The sequence below is a fragment of the Ricinus communis genome, chromosome 7 (genome assembly GCF_019578655.1).
Source record: "Ricinus communis isolate WT05 ecotype wild-type chromosome 7, ASM1957865v1, whole genome shotgun sequence".
Lineage (NCBI taxonomy): Eukaryota > Viridiplantae > Streptophyta > Magnoliopsida > Malpighiales > Euphorbiaceae > Ricinus > Ricinus communis.
In genome coordinates, this window is record NC_063262.1 from 23196529 (window position 1) to 23222433 (window position 25905).

At 25.6% G+C, this 25905-nt stretch overlaps 3 protein-coding genes across 3 annotated transcripts; 1 reads left to right on the plus strand and 2 right to left on the minus strand.

The window, feature by feature from the left end:
• The first annotated feature begins 1483 nt into the window (after nucleotides 1–1483).
• On the plus strand, nucleotides 1484–3817 carry LOC8262011 (probable caffeine synthase MTL2). Its single transcript, XM_002534281.4, has 5 exons — nucleotides 1484–1645; nucleotides 1871–2000; nucleotides 2108–2515; nucleotides 2618–2890; nucleotides 3227–3817. The coding sequence occupies exons 2-5, from the start codon at nucleotides 1926–1928 to the stop codon at nucleotides 3587–3589; spliced, it is 1119 nt and encodes a 372-aa protein (XP_002534327.3). The 5' UTR covers nucleotides 1484–1645; nucleotides 1871–1925; the 3' UTR covers nucleotides 3590–3817.
• A 3231-nt stretch (nucleotides 3818–7048) lies between these two features.
• On the minus strand, nucleotides 7049–8316 carry LOC125370722 (glucose-6-phosphate 1-dehydrogenase, chloroplastic-like). Its single transcript, XM_048377302.1, has 3 exons — nucleotides 7861–8316; nucleotides 7507–7688; nucleotides 7049–7411 (listed from the first exon to the last, which is right to left on the minus strand). The coding sequence occupies exons 1-3, from the start codon at nucleotides 8060–8062 to the stop codon at nucleotides 7205–7207; spliced, it is 591 nt and encodes a 196-aa protein (XP_048233259.1). The 5' UTR covers nucleotides 8063–8316; the 3' UTR covers nucleotides 7049–7204.
• Nucleotides 8317–11265: 2949 nt separating this feature from the next.
• On the minus strand, nucleotides 11266–16455 carry LOC125370544 (probable terpene synthase 12). Its single transcript, XM_048376425.1, has 7 exons — nucleotides 16168–16455; nucleotides 15722–15989; nucleotides 15221–15593; nucleotides 13049–13267; nucleotides 12483–12621; nucleotides 12132–12377; nucleotides 11266–11705 (listed from the first exon to the last, which is right to left on the minus strand). Exons 1-7 carry the CDS (start codon nucleotides 16381–16383, stop codon nucleotides 11403–11405), a joined length of 1764 nt encoding a protein of 587 aa, XP_048232382.1. The 5' UTR covers nucleotides 16384–16455; the 3' UTR covers nucleotides 11266–11402.
• Nucleotides 16456–25905: the final 9450 nt, after the last annotated feature.

Here is a 25905-nt window from a genome sequence, read left to right on the forward strand (position 1 = left end):
TTCTTCTTCTTTTATATTATTATTATTATGATTATTATTATTATTATTATTATAAATCAATTGGACATATAAAATTTAAAAATATCCAAAATTAATTTATACAAAAATTAGACATTAAAACAAAAACTATACAAAGAGTTTAATAATATCTAAAATTACTTTTTAAATATATTAATTTTTAGCAACAGATTTTAAAAATAAAAATAAAAAAATTGTTAATTTAGCAATGAATATCATTAAATTTAGCTACGGATTACAGGGCATAGGTATTTAGCTATGGATTTTTCATAGTTAATCCATAGCTAAATTTGGCAACAGATAATTTTTTCGTCATAAAGAAATAACGATAAATGAAATGACTATGGATGACATCCATGCCTATTTTGATTTAGCAATGGAATACTCATAAATTTATCCGTCGCTAAAACACATGTTTTTTTTTTTCTTTTTGTAGTGCAGAAACTATTCTAATTTTGGCAATTTAATTTCAAATAAATGAAAGTCAAGATCTGATTTCAATAATACATCCTTGTTCAAAAATGAATAGACACAATTAAAAGCCATCACGTTTACTATATCTAGAAACTTTCTCAGCTCCGAGTCTAACACTTCCTGAGATTATTTATCAACAGTATCTTTCTTTTATCTTTTATCTTTGTTTCTTCCTTTTATGAGAAGCATCAATAATGTCTTTCCTTCCCTTCAAGACAAAAAAGAAGAAAAAGAAATACACATCTACGCGTTTAAACTCTTGAATTTATATTCTGTAAAATATTAAGTGTATGTTAGATTAAGTTAAAAGTTAAAAATTTTAAGATATCAAAAAAATTTTAAATACATATTAGATTTAACCGAAAGTTAAAGTGTTAAACTGATTAATTGATACAAGTTTAGAGATATAAATATATATTTAACCAAAAAAAATATCTTTAAATATAAAATATTAGGTACTTTTATATATTTTACGTGTATATATTAAAATCAATAAGTATATATATATATATATATATATATACTTTAAATTTAGATAATATATATAAAATTATTTAAACTATTAAATAGTTAAACTACTAAATATATGTTATTTGTCTAATGTTTTTCCTGTAAAAGCATGACGTAGACCTAATATTTTCTTAAAATTTTATACTGGAAGATTTGACAATATTAGAAAAGATGCTATATAGGTAGAAAAAATTAATAATTAATCATTATTTAAATAGTATTTTAATAACTAAAGAAATATTTATAAAATAAAAATACAATAAACTAATTTTTAAAAAATTATTTAATTAAATATTACATCACTATTTATGTAATTACATCCACCATCCTCCATATAAGTACGACTATAGAACAGATAAGGAAAAAGAATTATTTGGTTAGTGGACCACTTGAGATGGAGCTAAAGCAGCCAGTATCTGTTTCTAGACAAAGTCTAAAACCAGTACTACATTTTAGAAAGAAGTCAATTTTGCCGGCATCAAATATTATATATATATCTTATTTTATATTCTTCTCATAATAATGTGCATTATCAGTGTTCAAAAAAAATCGATAGCAGAGTCTCATGCTCTCTACTCTCAACTGTGTAGTTCAGTAGCTTACTCTAACTAAAAATCGATTCCGCCTTTGCTACTTCCAACAGGTGTAGCTAGCTAGATTTTTTCTTTTATAATAAAATTTCTAATTGTTTTCTTTTGACATGTTTCTTGGGGTGTGCAATAGGTTTAGTTAGTTCTCATTGTTTCTTTTTAGTTTTGCGAAATTGCTTATAGATATTCCTACTGTATTAAATTAATTGTCTATGTCAATGGAAATGGTTTCTTTTTCTTCAATGAAATAAAACAACGTATTATATTATATGTGCAAGGCCTGTGCATGTAGAGTTACCTGCAACGTTGAAGAAGTTTACAAGCAAGGAAGCAATGGAAGTTCCCCAAGTTCTTCACATGAATGGGGGAGAAGGAACAAATAGCTATTACAGAAACTCATTATTTCAGGTCTAGTCTCCCTCTTTAAAACATGATACGTCAATTTTATATTAGCTTTTGATGTTTCTTTAAGAAAGAATTTATTTCTTTTTTTTTTTCCCTTTTCTTTAATGCAGAAGAAAGTGATTTTGAAAGCCAAGCCTATATTAGATGAGAGCATAGCAGAGCTGTGTCGCGCAAACTTGCCGAAGTGCCTCACCATGGTGGAAATGGGATGCTCATCAGGACCTAATGCACTATTACCCCTTTGGGAAATAATAGAAAGAATTGATTCAACTTGTAATGAGATGAAAAAGAAACCTCCGATGTTGCAGGTTTTCTTAAATGATCTTCCAGGAACTGATTTCAACACCATTTTTAGGTCATCAGTGCCCAACTTCCAGGAAAAAGTAGTGCAAGAAAAGGGTAACAAGTTTGGGCCGATTTTCATATCTGCATGTCCTGGCAGTTTCTATGGAAGGCTATTTCCACCACAATCCTTGCACCTTGTTCACTCTTCTTGCAGTGTCCATTGGTGTTCTCAGGTCCAAAATATAGAACTTTAATTGATCTGCATTCACTTCATTCATTCTATTATATTAGATTGATCCTAACAAATTCCAAGCTTAAAAGCTTTTACAAGTCAGGTACCTGAAGGGCTTGTAACTGAATCGGGAATTGCAATGAACAAAGGTAACATTTGCATAGCCGAAACAAGTCCCCCGAGTGTTCATAAAGCATATTCGGATCAATTCGAAAGGGATTTCACAACACTTCTAAAGCTACGTTCAGAAGAGATTGTTCCTGGAGGTCATATGATCTTGACCATCACAGCAAAGAATAATGACAATCCCTATTGCAAATATGGTTCTGAATTTTGGCCATTAATTGGGATGACCCTTAATGATATGGTTGAAGAGGTATTGATTTGTTCATTTAAGTTTTATATGGATAAATAACAATTATATTAGAAAAAGCATTATGCATGAATAATAGATAATAGAGATATATCCACTCAGCAAAAGGTCACATCTCAATGTACCAAAGAAAACAAAATAAAAATAAAAAGCAGCCAACAATTTCCATCGCGCTGTATGTCATAATTAACTGTTGTAACACCTGGTGATAATTGTTTTTCATTTCACCCACGTACCCTGACTTAATAGTTTAATGGAAAATAGTTCAATTATGAAATTTCATTGTTAAATAAAAAACCTTTTACTCTTCAAAAATGTTAACATATATGTTTGATGCAGGGACTAGTTCAAAGATCAAAGTTGGATTCATGGAATATTCCATTATATTATCCATCTGCAGAGGAAGTAACAGATCTGATTCAGAAGGAAAATTCGTTTACCATTTCACGAGTGGAAGAGTTCGTGCAGAGTTGGGATGATAATATTGAGGATGGTAACAGTAATTTAGTGTTTGATAAGTGGGAGAGAGGGAAGCATGTCGCCAACTATATGAGAGCAGCTGCTGAATCCATGCTTGTAACTCAATTTGGAAATGCCATTATTGATGATTTATTCAATAGATTATCCGCCAAGGCAGCATACTACCTGGAAAATGGGATGGGTTTGTTCAATCATCTTGTCATTTCCATGACTAGAAAATGAAGACATTATGTATGCTGAGATTCCGGCCATTTGCCTATCAATATATGCTGGGTTCTCCTTTCCAATTTAACTTTGGAACTTTTTTTTTTTCCTTTTAAAATTTAGGTTTTCTATTTTATCTTCCTTTGAGAATAAGAAGAGGACAATATTTAGGTACTTTATTTACCAGTAATAATAGCTGTAACAGCTCATTATGACATATTAAATAATAATTTCTTTTGTGGGACATGTAATCATTCTAATTATGCTGTTATTATATATTTTGTAGATACCTATGTCTGAAGTTTAAAATTTAAAATACTTTTAACATATACTATTATTTTAAAATAGATTTTTTTCTGATAAAGAATAAATTTCCCTGAATTTTTATTTAGAATCAAATACATCTGATTTAAATTATTTCAATAAATAGATTCATAAACTTAAGTTCAAGAGTCAAATATATTAATTTTAGATTTTTTTAGTAAATAGACTATAAATTTATGTACAATAATCAAATACATCAAATTTAAACTTTTTAAAAAAATTATTAAGTTTTAATTAAATTATAAAAATTTTAAAAAATAATATTTATTTTATTAATTTACTGATACAATATCTATCGACGCACGAGCGTATTTGAATTTTAGATTTTAAATTTAATTGACCCAAGAATGACAAATATTAAATAAGTCAAAATTTTAACTTTCTTAATAAATGGGCTTATAACTTTTTTTTTTGGACAATTAAAATACTGATTTTAAATTTTACTAAATTCATTATTGTATAATGCTACATTATTATATTGTATTAGTAAATTAATAAAATAAATTTAATTAAAATATAAAAGTCTAATGTTATTTTATCTTTTACAAAAATTAAATTGGGTGTATTTGATCCTTTAACACAAGTTCAAGGGGCTATTTAGTAAGAAAAATTAAATTAGATGTATTTAACCTTTAAATATAAGATCAAAGGTTTTTTACTAAAAATTTTAAATTAGATATATTTAATCCTTGAACACAAGTTCATGAAACAAATTAACCCTTTATCCTAGATTTATTTGATACGGACATCTATTTTGAATATATAAATTGTTTTAATATGTACACTTATTTTTAATATATAGATATGATGTTGGTATATAATTTTTATATTTTATTATATAATTAATATATTAATTAAATATCTTTTTTTAATTAAATAATAATTCTGATACTATAAATAGTAGTGTAATTATATTATTAATATTACTACTAATTTAGTATCCTAATAATTCTGTAATTATATTATTAATATTGTATTACTACTAGTGTAGTATCCTAATTATAATAATTTTTAATCATAAAAATAGCATTTACTAATAATATTTGTGGTATTTCATATATAAGTAATAAATTAATTAATAAGATTTTAAAATAGCTTTTCTATTTATTATATTAACAGAATCTTTAAAATATTAAAATTTTATTAAGAAGGACACTTAAGAATATTCTAAACTATTATTATTTTTATAAAATATGATAAATAATTATAAAATATTTAAAATTTATGTATAAATTTATTTTATATTATTATTTATAATTAAAATAACAATAATAATAACTGTACAACGTGCACAAAATAAACAACTAGTTTCGTCACAATATTATTCATATAACAAATTATTATATTCATTTTCTTTTTTTAAAATAAGATATTGCACTGGCTAACAAATTTGACTCTAAATATTCATTTTCCTTCTTATAGTTTGGATTCATGGCTAAGGGACATGGTTTCAAGAAGTGATGATAGCCAATTGGAGTTGTTCTTTGGAGTTTTATGGGCAATATGGCGTGCGAGAAATGTGCATTATTTCCAACATCAATTTCTGTCTGAAGGTCAGATCCTCTCAATGGCTACCAGGGTCTTGAACGATTATAAAGATACTCAAATTGGGATCCCAATTCCTGATGCTGTTCCGATCAGTCAGCAATTGACGATCTGTTTTGTTGCTCGTGATAACAAGGGTTCTTAATTAGCTATTGGGTGCAGGCGTATTGATTACCTTATTCCTGTTGATGAAGCGGAAGCAGAGGCTGCAAAATTTGGTCTTCAGTTTGCAAAATCCTAACATTACCAAAGCTTGGTCCTGGAAAGTGATTCCCAATCGGTGGTAAAATGCTTCAATCTTAATATAAATTTCAAATCTTAATACTTGGAAGATTTTTTAGGGAATCAAATGTTAAATTGAATTAAAATATTTCAGAATAAAACAAGTTAAAAATAAATTTCTAGTCATTGGTTGGTTTGATATTTAGGTTGAAAAACCTCAATTTCGTTTGATTCATGAAAAATATCTTTTTAGAAAATAATTTATTTTTCTATATTTGGCTGCAATTCTGAAAATCATTAAAGATAGGGAAAGAGTGAAGGAAATTTTTTTTTTTTTTGTAAAAGAGAAAATCATTTTTATTCTAAAGACGTAATAGAAAAGATTTCCTTTTAATCATTCTAAACACAGAAAAATTAAAAATTATTTTCCTGACAAATATTTTTCATGAAACAAATAGAATTATTTTATTTTTATGTATTTTCAGAATTATTTTCTGAAAAAAGTAGATAAAAATCAATACTGTTCTTAAAAGTGAATTTGAGAAAAGCAACCAGATAGTGTATTTGTCCTTAGAGATTAGAAGTTCAATAATTTGACAATCTTGTTAAGATTTTTGTGAAACTTATGTCTTCATGATGGAGCTTAGAATTTTACATTCCGACATACTATCTTAGAGATTTCCGGAAAAGGCAGAGTCATGGAGACGCCAGCAAATGGACCCTAGTTATGCAACGAACTTGGAGGAAGAATTGTTTAATGCAAGCATGGAAATTTCAAGGAATATTGGGAAGTCACTTCTGTAAACCTTTTTTTGTTGAGACAATCGTGCAGCTGCTTCTTCCTCCTAAATCCAATTGATTTTTCTTGCAAAGGGCCAAAGTTTATATTAAGATGGAAAGAGGGAAATGATAATTTATATCCAAACTTCTCTTCTTCTACATCTATTTCCTTTTCTACAAGTTGGGTGATTCCCAAAGGTCAGATCCTCTCTATGTTCAAATGGATAGTCACCTCGGCACTAGAATTCTTGATCTCGATCTGTTCTTTATCTAATGCGTTTGTTGCTTTTAGTTTTGTACTTGCTAGCAGTTCTCTAAATGCTTTAGGTCACTCAGTTGCTAAGCTAGCTTTATCCAAATCTTCTGATTTTATTCGTTGGACAAATGTTTTTCCTCCAGACTTAGTTCAACTCGTTAATTAGTCGTGATAACTCGGTCAACAAGGGTGAGCTATCAATAAAGATCTTCGAAGGTTGACTTTAATCTCTGAAATACTAATAAGGATAGTTAGAAAGAGCTAAACAAGATTGCCTGATTACTTACTCCGATGATAAAATCAGTAATTTATAAGAGAGTAGCAAAAGTGTATAAGAGTGTAAAATAGCATCTACCTGTGACGTGTTATCTCCATTCCATATATAGATATTGATAGTCTTCATGTCCTACTAGAAGTAGAACTCAATAGATGTAAGTCAGCTTAGTTATAATATGACTTATTCTCTTAGTTTTCTAAAGGATTCTAGGTCGAGTCGGACTCTCTCACTAGAGTCCGCCCATGACACGATCTCTTAGACTTTTTGTTATAGTGGAATACAAGCTTTTGGTTAACACTTGCTCAATAAAAAACTTTTCTAGTCTTGATGATAATGTATACCTATTGTCTATTCTACAAGTCAAACTCGTGCTAATCAAGTTCCTCAGCTCCTCATTGGTCATTGTACTCCTTGCATAGCCGAAAATTGTGATATTCTGTGCACAACCAGTTAAAGAAGTAAAAATTCAATCATGAATCTACCTACCTTAAATAAGAGAATCTTGAAACTTGCAAATGCTGCTATAGTTACCTTAGGTAGGCGATTTCCGCAGAAAAGAGCAAACAGAGCTGGAAAGATCTTGTTCCTGGCAAGCTCCCCTGATGCTCCAACAACAATAATACTGAGATCAGCAGACTTTGATTTTTCTGTTTCTAAAAGTTTTTTAGCTGGAGTTTCGACATCTTCTATGGCCGGAGAACTTGCGCATACACCTATTCCATAAACCCAGATTCAACTTAACAATACTAACAAAGTACAAGGAAATAGCTAAGGACAGTGTGCTTAAGCAGGAAGGAAAAACCCTATAAATGGAAGGATATCAGTATGCAGTGTGATCTGAAGAAGGAATTAAACACAATTAGGAAGAGAGAAATGAGAAGTTACCGGCTCGCAAAGATGCAGCATTTAATGGCTGAACATTTGATGCTTTTATCTGAAAATGCCTGTTTTGTTGAATTTTTGAGTAATTCTTAGAATTCCAGGAGGAGAAGCAAACTCTTGCAGGAATTGCCTCAAGACTAGCAGAATATATTGCAGAAAAGGCACTCGAGGAGGAAGAAGAACAGGAATTTATACGAATAGCCATTTATGGCTGGCAGGCAGGCAGAAAGCAGATGCTCCCTTGAAAAGCAAAATATAATCAATCAGAAACCATACATGGCAGAAGAGATCAAAGCCAGTATGATTGCTTATTGATTTAATAAGTCCACATACAAATCTCTAGACAAATCCAAGCATTTCTTTGATTGGAATGTCGTCCTTTACATGTCCATGTCCATGACTACTGGAAGACCAAACCTTAAAACGACCAAACCCTTTTCATGAACTCAAAATAACAACTACTTTTCCATTTATGACTTTCGGATGTTATGCTGTTGAAGTTCACCAGCACCAAACCTCTTTATACTTGTACTTCTAACTGACAAAGGGACCTAAAATTCTTGTTCCCGGAGGTGGTACAAGTAGAAATTTTAATTAACAAAAAAATTATTAAACAAGTAGAAATTTTAATTTGTGCTACGAAACACATTCTGTTCTTATTTAAACAAAAATTCAACTTGTGTAGCTACCAGAAACTTAATCCACAAATCATTGAAGTCTTATTATCATGCAATTTGTTTTAATATCTTTTTTGTTAAAAAGAAATTTAATAGATTGGTGGACGGATAAATTAAGAAAAATGAATTATAATTAATGTCTTTAATTTGATAATGGTGAAGATGAAATTATTAATAAACTATTTACCATCCGCATCGTTGTAATACAATAAAATCTCTTTATAGTGATATTTTATATAGCAATAATCTTTAGACGTTGATAAAAATTACAGTCTTAATTTGAGCCGATTATAAATAGAAATAAAGTCTCTAATATAATAAGTTATATATTTTTTAAGTCTTACTTTAAAAAAATATCCTTATATATATATAGTAATATTTATATATATAATTTTGGAAAATATATTTTATACTATTGTAGTATTGTAGTATTATTTTGTCTCGTTAATCCTGTTTATATAATATGACAAAATATTTACATATTTTATTTCTAATTTCTGATATTTCACCAACAATATTAAATATAAAGTTTAAAGAAAAATTTTCCTATTTAAATCTTCAATAAGTTATAATTTCCTCATAATTATAAATTTTATTTAGTTTTAAAAATATAACTATAGAAAATTTTTGCTGTATATTTTTTGAAATAGTGATTATTATTCCCACCCACTTATGGTCTTAATTTTGTGCAGTTTAAGATTATCCGAGTGATTTTAAATAATTTAATAGAGTTGTAAAACTCGTTAGCCTTAAAAGTACTCTATACTTAATTGAGTGGGACAAAATTTCATTATGGGAGCAAACAGATTTATAACTCTTTCGTTATTCTATGTGAAATTAGGTTGATAATCTTAGAAGGTTGTGTTTGTAAAGTTGCCATTAAAATAAAATAATACTAGTTGATTATTCATTAACTGTTATTATTATTTTAATTATAAAATTAAGCAAATAGATCTAATTTAATTAAAAAATTTAACTTTTAATATTAATTTATAATATCTTAAAAAATAATAGCAAACTAACTATTTTTAATTTTTTAAAATTTATTAGTAAAATAATATAAAAATTATTTTGATAATATTTATTAATTAATTTTAGTATTATGTAACTTAATATTATAATTAATATTACTATTTTTATAATTAAAATTTTATTATATAATTAAAAATTAATTTATTATTAAATATAATATTAGAAATATAATCTAAAATATTATTTTATAAAATTAAAATTATTATCTAATTAAAAGACTAATTTATTAGTTAATATACATTAAAATATAATTAATATGCTATTTTTTATGATAGAATTAGTATTATTATCTGATTAGAAAACTATTTATTAGTTAATATAATATTAAAATATAATTAATATATTATTTTTTAGGATAGAATTAGTATCACTATTTGATTTGAAAACTATTTATTAGTTAAATATAATATTTAAATATAATAAATATATTATTTCTTAGGATTAGAATTAGAATGAGTGTTTAATTAGAGATATAACTTATTAATCAATAAATTAATAAAAAAACCTATAAAATTATACATAAACTTGAATTATATGTGTCAAAAATAATACACATATCAAAATAAAATTCTACGTGCCAAAAATTAAACATATGAGTCAAAAAGATTTTAGATTTCAGAAATTAATAAATATACATAGATTACAAATTTTCGTAGGTTAAAATCAATGAAATCTGAAATGGCGTCAGATGAGTTATTACGACACATTTATTATCTCAATAATTTTTATTTATATTATATATATATATATATATATAATATTTTAAATTAAAAAATATATTTAATTTAATAAATAAATAGAGAAATACATCTAAAAAAAATAAGCATATTAATTTTGGCTGGAAAAGAAGTTCTAAGGCTTCATGTTGGTAGAACTGGATATCAAATAATTAGGGCAACTTTTTTATAAATGTCCTAAAATTAATAAAAATAAATACTGTTTTTAATTTTTTAACTGTATAATTTGTTTTAAAATATTATTTTTAACTTTTTAAAATATGGTGTAGTTATTTTTTAATTATTTTTTTGATTGTTTTATCAAAAAATAATTAAAGAAAAATTAAAAAACAACAATACCATATTTAAAAAAAATGATATTTTTGTTATTTTTTCAATAATTAATCCTGGTATTGGGATCTAATGCTACACCAATTTGATAGCTGATATCATACCATTGTTAAGCTAGGTGGACTTGGATTCATGGGCTTTCTTTTATTTTAGAATTTTAAATGTCAATGTAAGATCTCAAAAGTTTCAAAACAATAATAATGAAACAAAAAGTCTCTCTCTTAATGGCTGAATTTGATATAGGTTTAATTGAAAAGAGGAAGTTGCATCTTTTAATTGTAATAAAATCTAATACAAATTTCAGCATCAAATTTTAACTTTAATTTTAATTTAGCCTTCAGTAAAATTATCAAATAAATTTATTAATATAATATAAACTCTAGACACACAAAAAAAAAAGTTAACACTTTAATTATTAAGTATATAAAATTTATAAAACTCTAAAATAAAAAAAAATTAATACTATCAACTTAAATGATAATATTTTAGTAATGAAATGAGTAAGTATCTCTAATACTAACTCAATTCATATTTTATTAACGTTGGAATTCACGCTACATTAGTAAATTTAATGAATTTTTTTGTTGAATATTAAAATTGGAATTAATATTAAAATATATTATTAAAATTAAAAATTTACAATTAAGTCTTTCATACATGGTATGATAGTAATTGGGTTACAAACTTATCATTCCTACATTACTAGGGAAGAATTTATCCTATTGGGCTTCAATTCTTTAGAAGTATAGTATAAAGAAGAAACAATATTTCAGCTATCAACAAGCGAAATGGACTCAATTATCAATGACCAAACTCTTTCCTTTGATCTACTATCAGGAGCTCCATGGTCATCTCCATGCCGGTAAATGCATTGGGGAATCCTAGCAACATTAATTGCTGCTTCTATAAAAGGTTCTCCAAAATGAGTAGCTCCAATATGATATTCATTCATCTTTGTCCAAGCTTTGTCTATCAATTTATTTATCTGTTCACGAGCTTGCTCCTCTGAAACTCTATTTTCAAACATGTAGCAAGATATTGAATTTGCAGTTTCTCCTCTATTTAACTCATCCTGAAAATTAGATTCCACATGAAATAATAAGTAATGTTAATGATTCAGAATTTGTAAACAGGTAATGGTAAAAATATCCAGATCTATGTGATTTTTAGTAATTTTGGTTAATCCTTTTAATTTTAGTGGTTGAAATTACAAAATTATTTGTGAAATCAGTCAATTTCTAATTTTGAGTCAAAATTGGATAAGTTCAATCCTGAAATGGTTTATCTATGTTATATTATCTCATATAACACGTTATCTAATTTTGACTAAAATTAAAATTTAGCCAAAATTTTAATAATTTTGCAATTCTAATCATTTTTGCTAAAACTGATTTTGCAATTCAACCATTTTTACTAAAATTAAAACGATGGATCAAAATTGCCAAAATTCATTAGGGCATTTATCCATTAGTGCAAGTACAGAGAAATATATGCATACCGATGAAGTAGCCAAATCATTGCAAAGTCGAAAAACAACAGATGGCCATCGCAAAATATCATGGTAGTTTAGTAAAGAATCAAGTGCCTGCTTTGAGTTGTGGCCTAGTAAGAAATATGCATGGACGAGTATAACATTTCCTGATGCAGATCGCCACCCATTTTCGACATAGTCATCGAATGACGGTATGCATTTACTGTGGCTCCACCTCGCTTCTTGTAAGAATGCTTTGCATAAATCAGCCCACTGAAAATCAAACATAGTTCACAAAGTAAACTAGGTCAATGAAACTTGCAGAGATCTTAATTTGTTTTATTGGCAACAAGAAACTAAGGATGAAATGAAACATACTGCTTTTGTCAGGTAAGGAATGATGTGTTCTCCTTGTTCCTTGAGAGTTTCATAAGCCATTTCATTGATAGTGTTATATAAAGCAAGAAATGATAATTGCATACAGTTTGGTAGATCTCTCACTGCATTGACATCCCATCTGAAAAATTAATAGAAAATTTCGTTAATATTCTTATTAATAAACTTTACAAAAAAAAAAAAAAAAAAACTGTAAGCTTTAAGTTATTGGGTAAGTAATTTTTCATCATGACGGCATATGCCTAGACCTCTCACATGTTAGGGTGGATCCAAGGTACAATATAATGCATATCACTGAGTGGCTCAAGGTTTTGGATTCAAATTCTAGAAATGACTTTTTAGGATATTTCATGACAAGTGTTCAAAGCTTCATTTTGATTGAATCTGTCTGCTGGGTTTCAAGATTGGTATTGTAGATCCGATCTAAACTAGCTAGAGTTCTACAAACATTTCTCAAATGAAAAGAGCCTATGTACTTAATCTTCTTTTTGTTATTAGAAAATAAAAAGTGATAGACTTGATTTATGGATCAGTCAATTCGTACAAACCTTTCAACAGCATCTGTAAACACCTCCAGTTCATCAAGAGTACCATATACATCGTACACATCATCAATGGTGGTAATTAGTGAAGTGACTTTTGTTAGCCCTTTCCGGCAGGAACTAAATTGAGGCTCAAAGGCCATTCCAATTGTCCAGAAGAAGCATTCCATCAATCTGTCTCTGCTGAAGCTCAGCTTGTTTGCCAAACCCAAATTGTTCCACCATCTATAATTACATCAAATAACATTGTTCCCAAGTCAAATTCTCTTCTATGTAAAATGATAACAAGCCCAAATGGACTCATTACCATTTGGATATACTTAATTACAAATGTAATCCTATGTATTCCTGATTAATTTGTTTATTAACATTTAACTAAATAAAGTCATACATTTTATACAGTTCGTTATACTTACTATTTAACATCTATTTAATTATAAGTTTTTTATTTTTTATTTTAAATTAAAGATAGGAATTAAACTAAATTGCAATATAAAAAATGTAAAGAACTTACTTTTTAACTTAATTTTTTTATTAGATTATTCAATAATTTATAATATTCAAATTAATTATTTCATTAAATAATTCAAAAATCCACAAAGAAGTATTTTTAAAAAAAATATTAGAGACTTGGATTTAAAAATAAAAAATATTTCTAGGTTAAAATAATATAAATTAAGAAAACTAACACTAAAACGTATATATATATGATAACTAGTATTATTTGTCACTCGTGGTACGCATATAAATTATTATTATAAAAATCATAATATAAAAAATATTTAATAAATTAATATTAATATAATATATATTAAAAATATTTAACTAGTTTATGTGTATTTTTTTTGCCATATAGTAGTAACTCATGTGTTATTATATACTTTACAAACTAATAAATAACTATAAATAAATTTTATGTAAAATCATATCAACACTAAAAATTTTACAAACTAATAAATAACTATAAATTTTCTTTGATTTATGACTCAATATCAACACTAAGCTTTATATGTTTATTTTATCAAGTTATTTTTATTAAAATTATTATTTATCAAAAATAATTTATTTTCATTGAATAGTTTTCTTATTTATCTTCTTAAAATAATTTGATTATATTATTTAATAAAAGATATTGAAATAAATTCTCCATGTTAATAAAGAAAAAAATGCAAAAGTTCAATTTTCTTAGTTTTAATAATTTCTTTAAAAATTTTATTTATAATATAATACATTTAATTGTAATATTATTATAATTAAATAAAATACTTTTTTTTAAATAGGAAAAAAAATAAGAAGAAATGAATTTTAAATTTTCATGATAAAAGGGAGCAAAAACATTAACGAAAAATATTAAATAGTAAATAATCTTAGGAATGAAATATTATAATAATAACGAACACATGAATTAATATGTTAACAAATAAAATTAAAACTATGATACATATTTTTTTTCTGATTTTTTGTCTTCAATTTTTGCAAAAATTTATACTGGGTTATTTGAATTTCATCATAGGTATATATATAGTGCGATATCGTAATTCATCAATTTCTTATAGGATTAGGAATGTATATAAAATCTTTATAGGATTATGATTGAATTAGATTAATCACGAATTAATTTTATTAAGGATAAAAAATTAAATTAATTACATTTAGAATTATGATAGAATTAATAATTATTAATTAATCGTAAGGGTATTTTAGTTAGTTCTAAAAAGAAATTATTTCATGCTTCTATATATATATTATAAATTATAGATTAAAAGTCACTAAAAATATTATATTATCTCACTAAAAAATTATGTTTCGAGTCATTTCGGTTTCTAAATTGAGTATGTATCAGTTTATAAATTCTAGTAGTATCGGATCTTGGATCGTGTCAGTTTTAGATTTTGAACTATTTTGGGTCGGATCGTTTTTTGTTTTTAACAATATCAAGATTGATTCAATCTCGGGTTGGTGGGGATATTTTGGTCTCACTTCGAAAATGAATTATTTCGGATTCAAACAATTATGTTCTCATATTATTTTAGATTTGGGGTGTAAATTTATATTAAAATTTGAGTTTTCTGCTTGTTTATTTTGAAAAAAGTTGAATCAGATTTCTACGTTGGGATCATACTCTTGCAAGTTAGTATAGTTTTCTAAAGAATATTATATTAGTTTGCTTAGCTATACCTCGACATGTCTTTGAGGTCTCTTTGGAGTATAGATTGCGCCATGTTAAAATTCAGCTTAGCAAGTTCAAGCAGGGTATAATTTGAATCCTCTCTTTTGTTGTATGCTTCAATATACCATCGTGCTTCCAACATAACCATTCTCCTACACAGGGGAAGCTCCAACGCATGGCTAATACTTTCTACAGTATCTGATTTGGAGTTTCTCTGCAGATCATTTAGATACACTTTTGTCTCTGTCTTTGCCTTTTCCAAAAGATCTTCTCCTTCTAAGTTACAAAATGAAGCTTCATAGAAACTCAATATTCCTTGCACATCCTTCTTGAAGCATTTTAAAAGTTCACCCTTTTGATCCATAAAATCCTTAAAGTCATCTGAGTGTCAGAAAAAGGAAATTTGTTGATTACTAAAATAAATGAGTATAAAATCTTTTGAAGAAAACATCAAATGATAGTGGTCCATTAAATCGTATAGAGTTGAAATAAATTCAGTATGACTGTACCTTGGTACACCTCATAACCATGTTGCCTAAGGAGCCTGAAGCTAAGAGCAATAGCATGAAGAGATTTTCTGGGTAGTACATGACATCCTCCCATAGAAACAAATCTGTCAAGAGCTCCCTTTGTGTCCTTCTCAAAAAGGTAAGCCAAACCTAACCTTTGGATGCCGTCAATCAATTCAAGTGTTGTTAACATCTCCTGACTTTCATTATTAATCAAACGTCTTACTTCCTCCTCTAGCTTCCTTGCCTTTTCTTTGTACAATACATCCTGCAATAGTAAAAGAAAAGAAAAATGAATATAATTGATCAACAGAAAATTTCAAGAAACAGTTTACCATGCCAAAAAAAGATCGAAAGCTTTATTAAGAGGTCTCGTATCCAAAATTTTACTCTATTACAAATATATTGTATTTCCGATATGTGTGTGTGTGTTTATATAAACTTACTGCATTATGATTGTTTAAGGACTGCACAAAATTGTAAGTCCAAATGGTTGGTGGGTAATTGGCAGAGCGTCTCTTAATTACAGGTCGTAAATGAGGAAGCTCTGCCTTGGCTGAACAACTGACTGATTGCAAGTTAACGTTAGGAACTGGTACATGTGGAGAGACATAAGATCTCATGGTGTAAAAATTGGACACTTTGAAGAGATTGATTGCCATTGCCGTTTTCTGTCTCTAGTCTTTGTTTGAAGGAGAACACAATACTATCTCAGGGGAATACGATAGCTAAGAATCTTAATGCAGTTATATATATAGGGTTTTATTTAATGGCTTAAAACAAAGTCTAGTAATTCGTGTATACTGTATCTTCCTACATAGTATATGTTCTTGATCAGGATCACGTTTTGCACATGTGAATGAATAGGAGAAAATGAACAATGATCTTAAAGCATTAATATATTATCAGGTTTACCTAACTGATCCTGTGTCAGCAACGACAGGTGTACAGAACCCGTATGGCATAAAGAAAATTGCAGTCCTAGATAGATCAAATCCATTTAAGACCTTTATGTAAATTAATCATTCAGCTTATTTCTTACAAAAAGTGTCTACGTGCTTTTACATTTCAGTGGTATAGCTTTAGAGCTTGGAGAGATAAGGATACCATTTTGAGAGATAAGGAAGCAGCTTAAGATATAGTTTCCATTAATCATGAGAGCAATCTTTTCTACCAAATCAGTCAAGTAACGGCACAAAAGATCAGCAGAATATGGGACTCAAATCTGGAGAATAATTCTTTCTTTTTATGTACATCTTTTGGTTCTTGTAAAGTGCCTATAAATATAATGAAATTCAGTCATCTCACGTTGAATGAGAAGTTTTTCTAAAAATCTTGGTTAGTTTGTCTTTACTCTCAACTAATATCAATATATTTATATAATCTTAGTTTAATATAGTACGAATTTTTATTAAGTAATTTAATATTATGGAAAATAAAATTAATATGTAATTTTAATTTTATGAGAAATAATATATAATAATTTTAAAAATAAATTTATAATATTTTATGAATATTATGTTAGTCTGTTGATAGTAAGTCACTTAGAAAATGATTTTGTTATTGAAAATTAATGTTCATATCATGAAAAATAACACCATTAGTTGGGAGGGTATATAATTAAAAAAAATGAAAACATAAACTCCAAAATAATAAGAAAAGAAAATCACAAATTCTCAAGTGAAGATCGTGTATAAAATGATGCATTTTTTTATATTTCTTTTAACAGAAGTGTCTTATAAGAAACTAGTCTATAACTTCATTAAGAAAACTATAAATTTGTAGAGTCAGCAGAACCTCATTAATTAAACTTCCTACCTATAAAATAAAGAGATAAGTACAAAAGAAATATTATATGATCTTATTTTTGATAATTTATATATATGTTTTGATTTTAGATAAAAAAATTTATATAATTATAAATTATGATAAAATAAGTATTTCATAATTAAAAGCTTTTATTTCATGGATTTTACCGTTTTCGTTCCGATGAACTATTTTTATTATATTACTCATCTATAATAATATAATTTTAGAATTTAATAACTACTAATTTTATTATTTAACTATTATATTGTGATAAAAACTTGAGGGGACCGATTCAAAGCCGATTCTCTTTGGTTGGAACTGAAATTGGTGGTTATGGTTTCAATCCATGAAAAGAAATTATTTATAAATCTTTTTCTATTTAAATATATAATTCATTTATTCTCTTTATGTAGAATTACTTTCTAGAATTATTTATTATTATTTCTCTATCCTAAAAAATAGCATTTTAATTATAGGTTAGTATTATATTAATTAATACATTAATTTTTAAATAGATAATAATTTTAATTTTAGAAAATAATATTTTAAAAATATATATTTAATAATAAATTAATTTTAAAAATAATAATCAATTGTATTGATTTTTAATTTATATAATACTAAAATTAATTAATACATAATTTTAAAATAATGTATATGTTATTATACAAATAAAATTTTGAAATATTAAAAAATTAAAAAAATATTTAAATATAGTTAGTTTATTATTAAAATATTATAGATAAATATTAAATATAAAAAATTATTAAATTATATTTATTAAATTAATTTTATAATTAAAATAATAATGATGATCATGCAACGAATACACTGCTAATTCTAATAATAAATATCATGGACTGCGTTGGATTTTTGTGCTTTTGGACTTTCTGAATAATTGATAAGGTACACCCGTGATTTCATTTTTAGTTGATGAATATCTTCTCTCCAATTATTATATGGTTCTGCTCCTCTATTTATCTTTTTGTATTGCCTTCCTTTTGCATAATTAGTACCAATCCTTGATTCCATTATTATCGTCAATCAGTTATTCTTTCCACTATTTTTCAGATATAATTATTGCTTAAGATTATTGACGTTTCTCCAAGTCGAGGCTGACCATTGCATAGGCAAACCCCAATGGTTTTAATTTTCTCAAGTATCTTCAAATAAATAGCATATTTTGATTGGATGATGCTTATTTATATAGTTTATGCTTTTCGGACTCTAAATCATTTTTTTTTTAATTGCACAAATTTTTAAAAAGAGAAAAAGATAATATTGTAAAAGCGAATTCATATAAATAAAGATTTAAAATGGAAAAAGAAAAAAAATAAAATAAAAAATAACAGACATTGAAACACCGAGAATTGAGTGGAGTGTGGAGAGAGTAGATAATTTTCATACAAATCTTTTAACACAATTTTATTCTTATTAATATTATATGTTAGTTTCTATATTATCACTTATATTTTTTAACACTCTTTCTTTCTTTTTTTTTTATACTGTTAGAATAGTCAGAACAAGGAATTAGAACCGATTGATTTCAAACTGATCCGAAACCACACAAGAGGCTGTTCGGTGCCGATCCCATGTGCCATGGAACTGTGAACCAATTGGAATCACCGGTTGACAAACCGTATATAGGCCAACAATAAAGGATGAGGAGAGGAACTCAACATAGAAGCCAAATTAAAACAATATGAAAGAAAATGCGTTTTAAAATACATATGGGAATGAGGAGCTTGAATCCCTCTTCCATAGCAAATGCCTCGACTTGTTCAGCAACCACAATATAAGACAAACTAACAGATAAAGCACCACATACAGATTTTCCTTATTAAAAAGCATGACCCCAATGCCACCATGATTTATTGCAGCATGAAAAGAAGCATCAACACACACTTCATGACCCAGCAAATCTAACGATCATGTTAATTTTGGAACACGGGAACCATGATCCTGACGTGCATTTGGTCCATTCCACCTCAAACTTCACATTTTTGGCTTACCACCATGAATGGCATTTGTTTGGATCAATTATCCCATCAATCACTTAATTTAATACTTAGTTTCAATTTAGTCAATAAAATTCATTTTATTTTATTTCAATTATTTAATTTTAATTGCATAATGATTTAGTTATTTTTGTCGATAAAATATGGATACGTTGCAAAAATAATCGATAATGAAAGAGTAATCGGGAAAGAATAATACAACATATTAATCAATAAAAAACGAATGTGATTAAACTATAATAAAAATTAAATTAAAATAATTAAAATAAAATAAATTAAAAAATTTATAAATAAATTAAAATTAAATGTAAAATCTCGTAAAAATTAGTATAATTAATAGCGCTTCCATAAATTATTTTAGAATACATCCTACTAAGTAAAGGAAACTTGAACACTAACTTCTGTTTTCAAAAGATTAATTTTTATTGACGTTTCTATAATGGGCAAAGCTTTGTGGTGGAACCACCATTTTGTAACCATTCACTCTGAGGCCAGTCTCGCCAATAGTTCTTCTCAATATCGCCAAGCTGACTCAAGCTTAATAATGTCTTCCAAATTATCGTCAAGATCGTCATCTCTTTGCAAGGACTCGAGCTGTTTACACATAAAATCAATTCTGCACAACCTTATGAACCTTGTACTTAGGCATCCTTTCTGAAGAGTATCAACTATTAATTATATTTATAACTTTGCCGACATTCACAATCAGATCAGAATAAGAAGCACTGTCAATCATTATATAACTTAATCTTATTTCTTTTCTTTAATACTCAATACAAAATATATTATTTTTAAAAGTCCAAGATTTCTAAAATAATAACTCAAAGCCATCCAAAGGTGTGAAAGGATCATTCAAAATTGCAGTCAGTGGGCTGTTTTTTAAAAAAAAAATTTGTATATATAAATAGTGAATGAGAAACATGGGGACTAGTGGCGTTCGTCCTCACCCTACTTCCCACCCTACATATCTATAATTTAATGTATATATTAAACCTTGGGTTAGGCTCTTGGAACCGCCGGTGAATCCTGATTCTCACAATACCTATTCTCTAATTAATTTTAAGAAAAGTTAAAAGGAAATAATTTTATTGAAATCAATGGACCGATCCTCTTTCAGTTCCATTCATATTCAAATTCAATTTAATTTTAATAAATTTTTTATTAGATTATAAAAACGTGAATCGATCTATATCTAAATCTATAGATTATATTATTATTAACAAGGATAAAAAGTAAAATAAATTTTACTAACATTAGAATATAAATCAAAAAATTTAACTAAAAATCTTAGCTATTGGGATAATTTATTGATTTACGTTTTTTAAGCTTTTCTCATAGATTGTTGTATCCATTAATAATAAATATACATTAGAGAAGAAATAAATCAAGAAACAATAAAAAAACTTACAAAAGGAAAAAAATAATCAAAGATGTTAAGAGAGAAATATAAGATTTTCAAAAGAATTGAACGTTTTCAGAAAAGAATTTTGGAGCTGAAAATTTCTGCTGCTTTATTCAGTTTTTTGAGGTCACAAAAATGAGATAAGTCGTCATAGATTCGGATCCATGATTAGTGGCATGGTCCCCACCAAATTGCACGTGCATAAATTTAATTAAAGTACTTTACTATTTTATTGTAATTTACGTTAATGGTTGCTTCCAAATATCCTTGGCTGAATGTACTTTTATAATTTCATCATTATGTATAATCCACTACCGATTTTATTTTATTTTATTTTCTTAAATCAACCCTATGGTGTTTATCATAAAGATAAGTTCTTTTGTTATTAGAAAAGTTTTTTCTTTTTAAATAATTTGGCCCTACAAATGTACCGAATCACTAAACATATTTAAATATTTAAAAATCCCTTTCTTTTGATTATTAATATTTTAGAATTCCTTTCTTTTAATTAGTCAATAAATTAATAATAACAATAATAATAATAATAATAATATAATTAGTAAACTATTTTTTAAAATTAAAATTATTATTCAATTAAAAATTATCAATTAATATTATTAATTATATTATACAAATCATAAAACCATATAATATATAAAAAGTGCGCAAACAAGGAACAAATAAATTTAATCAGAAAGGCTTTATCAATTGTTTAGTTAACTAAATTAATTTAGTAATTTATTAATAATAACTAAATCCTAAAATTATAATTCTTATAATTATCAAGTGTCAAAATAACATATTATAAGACTTAAGAACCCACCCCATGAGGAGCCCTACATCATCTAAACTTTCATTCTTTGCGCTTTCAATAAAACTCCCAACAAAAATGGAACTAACACTAAGGAAGTAATATCCATTTCTTCTCACAAAAAAGTCCTATACACCCAGGTTGACATTTCCAAGTAATTAGTTATCTTTTTAACTTATCCTATAAATTTTAGTTAATATATAAAAAAAATTATGTAATTTAATTACTATATTAGTTCAAACTAAATTTATAATTATTAGAAACCTTATAATAAGCAAATTTAGAAAAGTGCAGCTCAGTAAACTTATTATATAAGTATTTTCAAGTTTATAATTATTAAATAATTACTAAACAATAACAATTATTCACGTTATAAATATCTTAAAGCTAATTAATAATATTAATTATTCATTTAGTTTAATAATTTATAATAAGTTTTTCAGTATAAAGTTTCTTAATTTGGTTACCCATTTATCAAAACTGTGTATATAGATATTTAGTAATTAGTATTTAAAATATTGTTATTTGAGAATTTGCAAATTTGAAAACTAATTTTTTAATTTCAATTAATCATAAAATACACATTTTATAATTTATTTATAGAAGAGCAAAATCAGATCCTTGAATTAATTACCGGTGAATGAATATAATTATCTCTATAATATTAATTTTTGAAAACTTCTATAAATCCAACGAAAGAAAGTTAGATGAACATTATAAATGATTTAAAGATTATGCTAAGTTTTCAACACTGAAAATATTTATGATGTTTTTATTTTAATAATTATTTATTTTTATAAATAATAACGAGTCTAATTATTTTACATATATATAAAAGTGGAAAGGAGAAAAAGATAACTTTATTTACCAAAAAATTCCTTATATATAATATTTTATTGAGATTGGTTAAATATTTAGTTACTAATTGACTCAATTGATGATTAATCTTTTTATAATTGGATATTATTTACTAATTTTTGTTAATTAAAATATTTTTACAGGTAGAGACCTTTTAGCTAAAATCCTAACTCAATTGGGATTTTATAGTTAACTAGCAAAAATGAGAATAAAGAAAAATAAAAAAATGATTATATAGGAACGTCGGATAAAACTATTAGGAAATAATATGATTCTATTATATAGGAGAAGAACATATTTTTAGCAGATCATTGTTTAATAGATTAGGATTTATAAATAATAAATTAAATAGCAGAGAAAGTGAATACAAAGAAATATAAACCATAAACATTACTATAAAGAACAACCAAAAAAATATTGCATTAGAAGAATATTTCTATTGATATGGTGAAATTCTACTAAATATAATGAATTATATTTAAATAGACATTTACAATATATTAATAAAAATTAGAGCTATTATAGATATTTAATATAATTTATTTATTAACTTATTAAATAGATTAGCATACTAATTAATTATTTTATTTATTAAATAATATAATAACGAGCTAAATTATTAAAATTTATGTGTAATGCAAATTAATAAAAAACTATATATATTATAAAATTGAAATAAAAAATTTTATTTTTTTGGTATATAAAACCGAGAATTTCTAAAAAAATCAAAACCGAAACCGTCAATTTAATTAATCTATTTTTTCGGCTTGATTTTTCGGTTTTGGACCCATTTTTCTTTTATTTCTTTGATTTTTTTTATCATTCCTAATTATGCTTATGGGATTTATATGAATGAATTTTACCATTATCATTATTGTATTATATTTTCGAAATAATCATTACTTTATTATAAATAAAATTAATCCAAAAAATTACAGTTTATATAAATGAATTTACTCACCAGATCAACTTGGAAGGGATCTGGAACAAAAAGTTTCTAATCAAATGACCATTGTTACAATTTGCAGAGACAAGAAGGATAAAACCTGCTATTTCCATATTATATGGAATTGGCCAAATATTTTTGTGTGGCAATTCAAATATCAAGCTTTTGATTGATTTAGTTAATAATTGCAATGCTTGTATGCATTAGTGAAATAGGGAAACACTCTCTAATTTTGTTACTGCATTAGCTTGGGTTTCCAGGGATTTTGTTCATCCTCTTACTAATTCATCTGAAACATGAGCTTACAGATATAGACATTAAACTAAAGAATATGTTAAACTAAAGAATATGGAGTGGTTGAATGTTGCTTAAAAAAATAAAGTAACAGATATTATGTTATTAAAATTATTTATTTAAAAAGTCTGTTTCTATTTTAAATATCTATCTCATTTGATTATGATAAATACATTTTTTTAGAGCTGTTTTAGTTTTATTTAATTAAAATTAAATATCTAGAATTATATTAATCTAAATACTTGTAATAATATCTTTATAAAATTAAATTGTATATTGTCCCGCATAACATGGAGGTCAATATCTAGTCATTATCTATGTGAACATGAATATAATAATTTTTCACTTGTGTCTATAAGTCTACAACTATTACTCTATTTAATGAAATTTTTTGAATTGATTTAGTTGATTGAGTAGTTTTGCTAATCAATTATTCAATTTTAATTTTAATTATAATATAGTCACCTTACTATAAGAAATTGACATATCAATTTTTTTAATTATTTTTTATTAATTATTTATACTAAATGTCAATGCTTCATTTATAAAATGACTAAATCGAAATAAAATTAAAATTAAATAATTAAAATAAAACAAGTTAAAATTTGTGATCAAAAGAAAACTAAATACAAAATTTAGTAACTATTTATATAATTATTCTTGTTATTCAAACTATTTTCTATTGATTTTTGCCTTTGTAGTTTCTTTCAATTATGTTATGAAATTATAAAGTCGATTAAATTACTTTATAGTTATTAATAGTTAAGAATAGATTTGGCAAAGAATAGTTAGTAATAGATTAATAAGTAATAATATAAGACTTTTTTTTTTTACATCCTATGTAATTTAATTTAGTTAATTGACTATGTCAAATAGTTGTTTTAGATTAGGCTTAAATATTAACATTGAAATAGATTTGTCGATTTATTATATTATGCTTTTTTTTTTTTTCCAAATACTCCATAACCTTACAAATTATGCAAAATTATTAAATTATCAACTTATACAATTGTCTAAATTTATTTCACCCCACCGAAGTAGATTGGGGATGAACTATTTTTTTTTTTTCAATCTTGAGATAAATTCGTTCTCTGCATGTGAACTTCTTTCTCATTTAGTTCTTCACAATCCTAACATTTTAAATTCTTGGGTGTACATTCATATAAGTTTTAAATTAATTATAGTACTATTAAAAGGTGCAATAGTAATGGCGTATAATAGGCCTAATTACTTTAAAATACCTAAATTTTTAACATTTAATAATTATATCGTGTATTATAAAATTTTAATGGTAAATGCTTAATCTTTTATTTTTTAACTAAAATAGAATTTGGCCACTGAAAATATTCGAGTTCGGTGGTTCCTTAACTGACGTGTTATAATTACACTCCTAGCAATTCTTAATAGAAAGATTCCCGAAAGTAATTTGCTTCTTCGTATTTAGACAGGATGAAGGATCAATTTGTTCACCAAATTTATATTCAAAACTTAAATATATTTAATTTAAATTTTTTCAGTAAATGATCTTTTAAATTATGTTTAACAGTCAAATATATCCAATTTAAACTTTTTCAACAAATAATTCTCTGAGTCTGTGTCTATATATCACATGCACCCATTTAAACTTTTTTAAAAAGTGAAATAACATTAAACTTATAGGTATTAATTGAATTATAAAAACTTAAAATAATATTATTTTATTAATTTACTGATACAATATCTAATGACGTGCTATACAATAGCGTATTTGGTAAATTTTAATATTTGAATTTAATTGATCAAAAAATGCTAAAATTTAACTTATTTAATCCTTAAAAATTAAAATTTGATCTGTTTAATAATAGTCATTTTTAGATCAATTAAATATAAATTTTAATTTTTTCAAACACACATTTATATATATATATATATATATATAATGCGTTACTAGATATTGTATCAATAAATTAATAAAATAATATTATTTTTTATTTTATAATTCAATTAAAATTCTAAAAATCTAATATTATTTCACTTTTTAAAACAGTTCAAACTAGAATATTTGAC

Coding starts and splice junctions, on each gene's coding strand:
- LOC8262011 (XM_002534281.4), top strand. CDS start 1,926: ATGGAAGTTCCCCAAGTTCTTCACATGAATGGGGGAGAAGGAACAAAT. Junction 2,001..2,107: donor ACAGAAACTCATTATTTCAG/GTCTAGTCTCCC, acceptor TCTTTAATGCAG/AAGAAAGTGATTTTGAAAGC. Junction 2,891..3,226: donor TTAATGATATGGTTGAAGAG/GTATTGATTTGT, acceptor TGTTTGATGCAG/GGACTAGTTCAAAGATCAAA.
- LOC125370722 (XM_048377302.1), bottom strand. CDS start 8,062: ATGGCTATTCGTATAAATTCCTGTTCTTCTTCCTCCTCGAGTGCCTTT. Junction 7,689..7,860: donor TGCTGCATCTTTGCGAGCCG/GTAACTTCTCAT, acceptor TTTATGGAATAG/GTGTATGCGCAAGTTCTCCG. Junction 7,412..7,506: donor GCGGAAATCGCCTACCTAAG/GTAACTATAGCA, acceptor GGTTGTGCACAG/AATATCACAATTTTCGGCTA.
- LOC125370544 (XM_048376425.1), bottom strand. CDS start 16,383: ATGGCAATCAATCTCTTCAAAGTGTCCAATTTTTACACCATGAGATCT. Junction 15,990..16,167: donor CCTTAAACAATCATAATGCA/GTAAGTTTATAT, acceptor TTACTATTGCAG/GATGTATTGTACAAAGAAAA. Junction 12,378..12,482: donor TTCCTTACCTGACAAAAGCA/GTATGTTTCATT, acceptor TTTGATTTTCAG/TGGGCTGATTTATGCAAAGC.